The sequence below is a fragment of the Marmota marmota genome, unplaced genomic scaffold, assembly GCF_001458135.2.
Source record: "Marmota marmota marmota unplaced genomic scaffold, marMar, whole genome shotgun sequence".
Lineage (NCBI taxonomy): Eukaryota > Metazoa > Chordata > Mammalia > Rodentia > Sciuridae > Marmota > Marmota marmota.
The window spans coordinates 56,947,164-56,957,835 of record NW_026000174.1 but is presented as its reverse complement, the minus strand read 5'-3'; the positions used below and the strand labels follow the sequence as shown (position 1 = coordinate 56,957,835).

The 10,672-nt window shown below is 36.6% G+C and overlaps 2 protein-coding genes across 2 annotated transcripts; one reads left to right on the top strand and one right to left on the bottom strand.

The window, feature by feature from the left end:
• The first annotated feature begins 2,926 nt into the window (after nucleotides 1-2,926).
• Nucleotides 2,927-3,921, top strand: LOC107135826 (olfactory receptor 4C12). Its single transcript, XM_015477925.2, has one exon. It carries the CDS (start codon nucleotides 2,961-2,963, stop codon nucleotides 3,888-3,890), a length of 930 nt encoding a protein of 309 aa, XP_015333411.1. The 5' UTR covers nucleotides 2,927-2,960; the 3' UTR covers nucleotides 3,891-3,921.
• Nucleotides 3,922-9,441: 5,520 nt separating this feature from the next.
• Nucleotides 9,442-10,383, bottom strand: LOC107135828 (olfactory receptor 4C46). The gene has a single exon (XM_015477926.2). The coding sequence runs from the start codon at nucleotides 10,369-10,371 to the stop codon at nucleotides 9,442-9,444; it is 930 nt and encodes a 309-aa protein (XP_015333412.1). The 5' UTR covers nucleotides 10,372-10,383.
• Between the last annotated feature and the right edge of the window lie 289 nt (nucleotides 10,384-10,672).

Genomic DNA, 10,672 nt, shown 5'->3' with positions numbered 1-10,672 from the left:
CTTGTGTACCAATCTCAAATGGTTGTTCTGAGGACTAGGTTAAAAAAATACATATAAACCATTTAGTATCATGCTGAGAAAATGACAGACAATAAAAATTATTAAATAGGAAACATGTGGCTGAAAAATAGGTCTCTGTATGCTACTTAAGGGATAAAACAGAGTTACAATGAAAGTTTCATTTCATAATATTTGAGTATATGGAGTTTAAATAAGTAACAAAGTTTTCTCTGGGAAGAAGTTTGCTTAGGGTTTTGTCTGTCAAATACAGTCTAGGAACCATTTTATGGAAGTTGAGGTTTGGTATTAGAAGTTTTAAGCCTTAATGGGTACACTACTGGTTTTGGGAGTAGACAAGAAAAAGAATCTGAACATGCCAATTAACACCAAGAACATCAATTTTAATATAAAACTGAGTTACCTGGTTTGTATTATGTGTCTGTTCTGTGAGATGTGAAGAAGGAGGAAGATGAAATTTGTAAAAGAGAATGTTCTTCAAAATACTCAGACTATTTCAAGATTTATAAGACACTGAATGAATAAGTAAATAATGAAGACGAAAAAGTCAAGTTTAGGGTTTTCTGTCCGTTTTTGACTGTGAAATCTGACCTTTGGCACAGATATCCAGGAAGTTATAGAAACTACAATCCCAATGGCTAGGGAAGCTGAGACAGGAGGATTGTGAGTGCAAAGCCAGCCTCAGCAACAGCAAGGTGCTAAGCAACTCAGTGAGACCCTGCTGTGTCTAAATAAAATACAAAATAGGGCTGGAGATGTGGCACAGTGACCAAGTGCCCCCTGAGTTCAATCTCTGGTATTAAAAAAAAAAGAAAGAAGGAAATGTTCTATTCAACAGTTGGTTCTCCCAAGGGCTGTGTCCTCTAGAGGAGAGTTGGTAATTAGAGAGGTTCACTTGGTTGTATTCTCAGGGGCTCTTGGGCCCTGGAAGGATTCTCTGGTACATCGGACTATCCAGAAGGGAAGCTGCAGTTCTGGGCTTGGCTCTCCAAGGCCAGCTCCTTAATGAAGCATTTGTGGGATCATGTGAAACAGGTTACCTTTCCATGTACCTCGTTAGTTATATATCCTGCCCACATGTAGTGGGGAAAATTCATCTTGCCCTTCACAACCTTGGTGTTTTTAGAGTATATTAAGATTAAAGGGCAAAAAGAAAAGAAATCAGAGGTCCAGGAAAAAGTGAGAATTAATAATGGCAAAAATTATCTTTAAATTCTATCTCAAAGTTTGAGTGACATTGGCATTCCACATCAAGAAATTAACATAGACATTGCATTAAATGGATTTTGGTTGATTATTCAAATTAGACTTATTGACTACCCATATAAATTATTGACTAATTGTGTAAGTCAGAACCAGAGTTCAATAGTCCCGCTGGTAGACTAAAAATGGTATTTTTAACAATTCTAAGTGTTTCACGGAGGCAGGCTCATCTTCTTTTCTGAACTTCTTTGAGTGGTCATTGCCTCCATTTCATCACCAATGCTACTTAGATGTCCTCATCCTATGTCCCTTTGGTGAATTGGTGACAACAATTTCATGAGCACATAAAGTAATTAATGTATTACTTTAATTATATTCATATAATATCTTCTGTATTCCTATGATGGGCAAATTTACAATTGCTGTTGTTTGTTATTTTATACATTCTACTCAGTTTAAAAATGCATGCCCTCAAGTACAGGCCTCCAGGGGAAAAATATGAAAATTTTATTTATTTTCTGTTTATAAAACTAATAATGCAAACTGTAGAAATTTGGAAAATATTAAAAATAGGAAAAGGTCAGCTGTAATCTCACACCTGAAGTAAATGTCCTAAATATATTAATTGACTTATCTCTTTTTTTCTATACATATATTTAATGATAGCATAATGTTGGAGAATTTTATTTCATTTTTATTAATATGTTATAATTACACATATTAAGGGAGAATAATGTGATATTTCAACACATGCATACATTAAGCACTGGGTATATTTCTGTTTCCCTTCTTTATATTTGGCATCTTTAAGCTTCTCCAGTCTGGGTACTTATAAAATATGCAGCAGGTTATCATGAACTCTAGTCTCTGTACTGTGCTGTGGAACATCAGAATTCATTCTTTCTCTCTAGGTGCATTTTGTTACCCATTATCCAACCTCCCTTTGGCCTCCCTTCCCATCTTCTCAGCCTCTAGTACTCCCTCCATGTTCTACAATCAGATTCCTTTTTTTTTTTAACTTCCACATAGGAGAGGTAAAATTTGGTATTTGATTTATTTACCTTGCTTTTTTCACTTAAAAGCCTCCAGTTACATTCATATAATAATGTATAATTATATAACATTAATAAAAATAAACTAAAAATATTTTGGCAGAGATGTAAGGCAAAGGAAACTTATACATCTATGTTGGGCATAGGTGAAACAGAACTTACATAAAAATCTAGGTGAAAACTTTGAATTTTATTCTTAAAATACAGAAAGAAAACCTACAATCTTCAAATACTAATTCCATAACTAATATCACTAACTTTTAACCTGTAATGTGTTTACATATTTATAATTAGGGCATACAGACTATTCTCTGGTTTTGATTCACATTATTTTATATGTATATTTTAAAATCTTGTTAAGTTAATATGATTACTTCTAGTAACTACCTTATTCCATCGTAATGATGCTTGAGTGAAATTTTATAATTACTCCCCTGACCCTAGGAAATGAAATCCCTTTGTTCTGGGTGTCCTATATCTTATAAGAATATTTTTTAAGTCAGAAAATAAAAGACTGAAAGAGTCATCTAAAGAGGTTTTGAAGTTCTGATTCCTACAGAGTTTTGTGAAATGGCCGAGTACTGAAAAGACAGAATTTTGAACTATTATTCTTTCATGGTTCTTTTTTTCCTTTTTTCTAAAGGTAAAATATTCCTTCCTGGAGGTTTCATCACCTGGGCCACTTAGATGGAGAATAAAAGGAATGTGACTGAATTCATTTTAATAGGTCTCACACAGAACCCCAAAATACAGAAGGTAGTATTTGTGATATTTTTGGTTCTGTACATGATAACACTCTCAGGCAACCTGCTGATTGTGGTTACCATTATCAACAGCCAGGCTCTGAGCTCCCCCATGTACTTCTTCCTGAGCCACCTGTCCTTTATAGACACAATTTATTCCTCTTCTTCAGCTCCTAAGCTGATCATGGACTCCCTTCATGAGAAGAAAGTTATCTCCTTTAATGGATGTATGGCTCAAGTCTATGCAGAACACATTTTTGGTGCTACTGAGATCATCCTGCTCACAGTGATGGCCTATGACCGCTATGTGGCCATCTGCAAGCCTCTGCACTACACAACCATCATGAGCCACAAGCTATGCCTTCTCCTGGTGGGAGTGGCCTGGACGGGGGGATTTCTCCATGCAACCATCCAAATCCTCTTTACCGTCTGGCTGCCCTTCTGTGGTCCCAACACCATCGATCACTTTATGTGCGACTTGTACCCTTTGCTGAAACTTGTCTGCATGGACACTCATACCCTCGGTCTCTTTGTTGCTGCCAACAGTGGGTTCATCTGCCTGTTTAACTTTCTCCTCTTGATGGTATCCTATGTGATCATCTTGCGTTCCCTAAAGAACCATAGTTTGGAAGGGAGGCGTAAAGCCCTCTCCACCTGTGTGTCGCACATCACAGTAGTCGTCTTATTCTTCGTGCCCTGCGTATTTGTCTATCTGCGCCCTGTAACCACTCTGCCAATGGATAAAGCTGTTGCCATCTTTTATACAATGGTAGCCCCTATGTTAAACCCTTTAATCTACACCCTCAGAAATGCTGAGGTAAAAAATGCAATCAGGAAGCTCTGGAGGAAAAAAGTGACTTCAAGTAACAATTAAACAGAATCGTTGAACATTACATACAGAGGTATCAGATGGAACTGAGTCCGAGTTCCTGGATCCTCAGATAAAGATTTTTAGCTCTAACAAGGAGTTTGATCAAACTTGTAGATGGTTACCCAAGCATAAGTTTAAAGCCTGGGTTGTAATCCAGACTTATTGTTCCCCATCCCATACTTTTGCCAGCACAAATTTTTTTCTGAATCAACAAATATTCATAAATGAACTGAAAACCTGAAATGCCTCTAGAAGCTAAACTATGGATCTAGAATATTTGGACTGATATTAAAACTAGCTTATCAACATTGAGATGTTGGTTTCTACTGATAATGGAAGATACATGTATTATGATATTCTTTTACTTTGACTCTGGCCTCCACATAGCTTCATTTTTGTGCATTTTGTTGTTCATTAAACACTGAGTGTATACTAAAAAAGCGATGCTATTTATTTAATTTCTAAAAATCTGGCATTGTCGTCCATATTGTATCAGTTGGGGTCCAATCAGGAGACAGATCACACATCTTTCTGATTTGAAAAGGGAAAGTTTACATAAATTTATTAATTATATCATAGGATTAATGATAAAGGAATAAGAACGCCTTAATGCTGAAAGATGAAGGTCTAGGATGTATTCAAATTTTGAGGGTTGGTTCCTCCCCAACCCTCAAAGGAAGGCTGGGCTTCCATACTTTGGAATGGTATATCTGTTATCCAATGAATGGTAGAGAAGTCCACTGTGTTTATTGAGGCCGGAACTAGTTCTCAGTATCTGCATAGAAACTAGTACACAAGAAACTTGTCTGGTATTGGTAATTTGTGAGCCTCCCATTGCGGTGATGGGGAAGCTGGGGCTGGTAGACAAGGAACTGTGGTCTGGACTGGCAAGCAGGTTGGGTGCAGCTGGACCAAGCCTGGCAGAGAGTTTCCTACTACAGTGAACATAGGCTGTGTTGGGAGAGTGATTGGTTGGTGACTATGAGAACCACTGAAATCTGCCAGCAGGATGGCACTAAAACACAATGGGAAATTGTCCATGAAGATGTCAGGGAAACCCAGGGGAAATGAGAGCCATTGGATAACTCCCCTGACACACAAACATGGACACTGTTGGAGGCCACATAGTCAGTACAAGATGAAAACAGAAACATATTTAAATTAGGAAGAGATACCTGTTTCATGGTACTGTACTTACAAATACTAACACCACAGCAGATCAGGGAATGAAGTGCTTACAGAGCCATTTTACCTTAATATGGGGCAGGCAATGAAGGCTATACTTGGACCTGAGAGGCAGTAAATTTATCCTTGATTCTTACAACATGTTTTCTAGGATATTAAAGTTCAACATGGCAAGACTTGACCACACTTCATGTTAGTGGAAGAAATGATATACAAACAGATGTAAATTTTTATCCTACATACTTTCTACTCATTATATATAACGCTAAGTAAAAATCACATTTCTTACCTGGGAGAAGGTAGCTAAGCGTGAACCAAAGGAGCCTCATTCATTGAAAGATTCTGTATAACCTAATTGTGGTAATTTCATCTAATTTTATTACTAGTGTACACTGTTATTTTATTAATCCTTCCATTGAAGGTATATAGAAAGAAGATGAACAATTATGTGAGGTAGTTTTGTAGAACAGATTGAATTACTATTACTTAAACTTTTAACTGGATTTCAGGTTCAGTAAGTGTAGCGCTTGTCCAAGTATGAATGATCTAGTCTTTGCTTCTTTATAAAAAATGTTGACGAATCTCTAGGAGTTAGACTTTGGCAGTAGAATGGGGACAGAAACGTAACAAGAAGGCAGAGCTATAAAAAAATATGAAGTAGCAACCAGGACAAAACTAGAATTGATATCCATAGAAGAATGAATCTTCAAACTGATAGGAAGGTGAAAATCATATGTAAGTCAACAAGAAAGATATCCAACACCAACATACCCAAGAAATTTCAGAGGAATTGGTAAAAAAAAAAATGGAACCTGAAATGATTGCTACAGTACAGCTCTAAAGTATCTTCCAAGTCATCCTAAAGTTGTGAGGAGATCCACACAGATACCCAAACAGTTTAGACCAAAAGGAGGTCAATGAACCTGGTAATGTCTATCAAAACTTTTTTTTAAGAGAGAGAGAGAGAGAGAGAGAATTTCGGTGGACACAACATCTTTATTTTATTTTATGTGGTGCTGAGGATCGAACCCAGGGCCCCACACATGTCAGACAAGCGCGTTACCGCTTGAGCCACATCCCCAGCCCTATCAAAACTTTTTACATGAGTTCTTTATTGAGTATGTACCAATGGCCCCAGATATTTTCACTAGGTAAATAGCCTTAATAAATGATGATCCACATACACATTGCACTTCATTGTTCATGTTTTTAAACCTCTTTTCCATATAGTACTACAGGATAATTTTAATTTTCATGGGAAAAAAATGCCCTGTAATAAGGGATATTTCACTGTCTATACCCCTTTGTATCCTGATACCCTACTTCTAAAATCACCAGGTTTCCACCTCCAGTTTATTCCAACAAGTTTATGTACTTTGTCTTAGTGTTGGTTACTGCCAGGAACTGTCATTGATATGTTCAACTTATGATTTTCACAGTTTGGATTTATGAAGATAATAGTCACAGAATCAGTAACTTTATAATAAAAAGTACATATTATAAAATAATTATATATACAAATTATCTTGTTGTCTTTAGTTTTATTGAGGTAAAAGGGACAAATAAAAATTGTACATTTAAGATATATAATGTTATTCTTTGATATACACATACATTGTGAAATGACTACCATGTCAACTCACATTGTTACCGTCTTTGGCAAGAAGCTTTAAGATCTATTCTCCTAGCAAATTTCAAGCACATTGCATTAATATTAGAGTCACCATACAGTGAAGCCCCAGAACTTGATTCCTCTTGTCTAACTGAAACTTTGTACCTTTGGAGAAACATCTTCCTGTTACCTTCATCCCTCAACTCCTGACAATGACCTTGCTGTCCTATGGATTCAACATTTTTTAGTTCCTGTAGATAAGTGAGAGCATGTAGTATGTGTTTTACAGTTCCTGGCTTATTCCCCTTAGGATAATGTCATCCAGATTCATCCATGTTGTTGGAAATGACAGTTTCCTTCTTTTTAAAGACTAAATAGTATTTCTCTCTCTCTCTCTCTCTCTCTCTCTCTCTCTCTCTCTCTCTCTCTCACACACACACACACACACACACACACACATTTTCTTTATCCATTCGTCATCCATCAATGGATACTTAAGTTGATTCCATATTTTGACTATTGTGAATAGTGTTGCCAAAAAATAAAAAGGAAAGCACAGGAGCAGATATCACATTTAAATATTGCTTTCATTTCCTTTGGAGTAGGATTGCTAGATCAGATGGTACTTGTACTTTTAATTTCTTGAAGAATCCACACTGTTTTCCATAATGACTGTGCTAATTTGCATACTCCCCAACAGTATTCAAGTGTTCTTTTGATGCCATATCCTTGCAGAAACAGATTATACTTGGACTTTTTTGATAACAGTCATTCTAACAGGTTGAGGTGATATCTCATTGTGGCTATAATTTGCATTTCACTAATAATTAGTGATTCTGAGCATTTTCTCCATATGCCCATTGACTACTTGTACCCACTGTATTGAAAAAATATTTATTCAGATCTTGCATCCATTTTAAATTGGGATTGTTTTTGGCTATTGAGTTGTTTGAGTTTCTTATATGTTCTGGATATTACATGGATGTTTGCAAATACTTTCCTCCATTCTACAGGTAGTTTCTTCATTTGGTTAATTGATTCCTTTCCTGTGCATAAGCTTTATAGTTTGATTCAGTTCATTTGTCTAATTTTGTTTTTGTTGCCTGTGGTTGTGGAGACCTATCTAAGAAGTTACTGCCCAGACCAATGTCAAGGAGTATTTCCCTCTATGTTTTCTAGTAGGCGTATAGTTTTCAGTCTTAAAATTAAAGCTTTTATCTTTTTTGACTTGATTTTTGTATATGGTGTGAAACAAAAATCCATTTCATTCTTCTGCCTGTGGGTGTCCAGTTTTACCAGTAGCATTTATTGAGGAGACTGTCCTTTCCCCATTGTGTTCTTGGCACCTTTGTCAAAAAACAATTGACCATATATTCTTGGGTTTACTTTTGGGCTTTGAATCCTATTCCATTTTTCTGTGTCTGTTTTAATGCCAGTTCTTATGCTGTTGTGATTACTGTATAACTTCATGATACATCTTGAAATTTGAGAATATGATGCTATGAAAAGGAAGACTAAAAACAAATCATAGCTCCCCCAAGGCATCTATCTAGAATTCTCCTTGGAGTTCAAATCAGATAAGGGCAGGAAAGAATTCTCTAGTCTCCAATACTATTTTATTTTTTGCTCTAAATTTTGTTGAGTTTAATTATCTTCTTTAACATTTTTATTCATTCAGTCATCATTTATCTTGCACCAGACATTGTGCTACCTTGTGGAAACAATTGCTCTAACAGGCAAAAACTTTTGGGAGCATAATTTTATAATTAATACATGGAAATTTCTGCCTGACATGGAGATGTCCTTTTGTTTGAGTGATTGCTCTTTCTGATGGGTTGTTAGCACACCATACGTGACGCTGTTAACACAGAATGATTCTGAAGTTTACATGGGCATTTAGAAAAATGATGAAAATTACGTTATCTACTCACTGTTGGATCAAGAGCCATTGCTAGCAGGGCCTTATAGTAGATATCATAATGCTTCAGTAGCAGGTAGCCATTCATTATAATACATTAAAGGGTATATATGAAAAATTATAAGAGCCCTAAAAATAGAAAATGAGCTAATACATACTATGTATCCACTTCAGTCTCCTTCCTGATGGTAAAGAGTTGAATTATTTGACTTTTTATCATCAATTCTGTCATATCAGAGTTCAGAGTGTGGTCTCGAAAAAAACAGTCATATTTTTGTTGCTGGTTCATTAACATGTCTATTTTGTTAACTTCCTTTTGTTTTCAGATTCCTCACCTATAAATGGGAATAATTCCTCACCTATAAATGACTCACATTTTTGGAGTGTTGTATATCACTGCTCAATACCAGTACATTTGCCATTTCCTTTTTTAAAAAGGATTTTTATTTGTAGATGGACCCAATACCTTTATTTTATTTATTTATTTTTATGTGGTGCTGAGGATCGAACCCAATGTCTCATGCTTAATAAGCAAGGGCTCTATCACTGAGCTACAACCCCAGCCCTGCCATTTCCTTTTTAATGAGGATAAAAGCCTGTGAATCCATACACTGCATGACTAGTAACACTAAATCCAAATTTGGTAGAATTTCCCAAGTATGCAGAATAGTCCTAGGTTAGACATTCTCTCTTTTCTTGGACCCATTTCTGTTCCCTTCAATACTTAGTCTATGAGTTAAAGTAGGCAATGTTTTGCTTTATCCTGTAAATATTTCTTGCATCTGTAACGTCCTTTTGACGCTTGTCTCAGCTGAATCAGTATTGAGCACCAGGAACATCTATTTGTCACCTGCAATATCTTTCCACCCACATAATTTTATGATGGCAATTTTCATCTGTGCATTTCTCAAGGTATAGATTAAAGGATTTAACAATGGAGTTATGATAGTGTAGAATACAGCAACTGCTTTATCAATGGGTAAATTAGCTGCAGGTCTCATGTACACAAATATGCAGGGAACAAAGAACAGGACAACCACCGTGATGTGGGAGACACAGGTGGACAAGGCCTTGCGCCTACCCTCCAGGCTGTGGGTCCTCAGGGAGCGCAGGATGACCACATAGGAGACCAGCAGGAGGAGGAAGTTTAACAGGCAGATGAACCCACTGTTGGCAGCAACAAAGAGCCCCAGAGTGTGGGTGTCAGTGCAGGCCAGATTGAGCAAAGGGTTCAGGTCACACATAAAGTGATCGATGACATTAGGGCCACAGAAGGGTAGTCGGAAGATGAAGAGGATCTGGATGGTTGCATGGAGAAAGCCTCCCACCCACACTATTCCTACAAGCAGGCCACATACCCTTCTGTTCATGATGGTTGTATAGTGCAAAGGCTTGCAGATGGCCACATAGCGGTCATAGGCCATCACAGTAAGCAGGATGCCCTCTGCACCTCCAAAGAAATGTTCCCCAAAGATTTGAGTCATACATCCATTGAATAGGATGGTCTTCTTTTCATGGAGTGAATCTATGACCAGTTTAGGGGTATTGACAGAAGAATAGCAGGCATCAATAAAGGAGAGATAGGCCAAGAAAAAGTACATAGGAGACCCCAACAATGGGCTGGCAGCTATGGTGACCACAATGAGCACATTTCCTACCACAGAGATGATGTAGATGAGCAAAAACACGGCAAATACGATTTTCTGCATCTTTGGGTTCTCTGTAAGTCCCAGTAGAATAAACTCTGTCACGTTGCTCCTATTCTCCATGTACTTAGTGTGAAAATTAATTACATTATCTGAAAAAAAAGTTATCAAAGCAATCTTAAAATTTACTGCACTTCATCATTCTGATAAATAATAAATGCTTGGATTCTACTGAGTTGTGAATTCCGATAGGTTTCTCTTGAGATGAAAATAAACATTGATTATGGCATTAACAATGATAATTACAATAATAGTATATTAATCTTATACCATTAATAGTTATAATGATAATATGAACTAAACTTATTAAAAGGTAGAGTATTTTAAATAGTTTTTGCTGACATTTGCTGACTTAATGTTTAAT

Bases quoted from the DNA above. Each gene is read 5' to 3' on its own strand.
- LOC107135826 (XM_015477925.2), top strand. From the start codon at position 2,961: ATGGAGAATAAAAGGAATGTGACTGAATTCATTTTAATAGGTCTCACA.
- LOC107135828 (XM_015477926.2), bottom strand. From the start codon at position 10,371: ATGGAGAATAGGAGCAACGTGACAGAGTTTATTCTACTGGGACTTACA.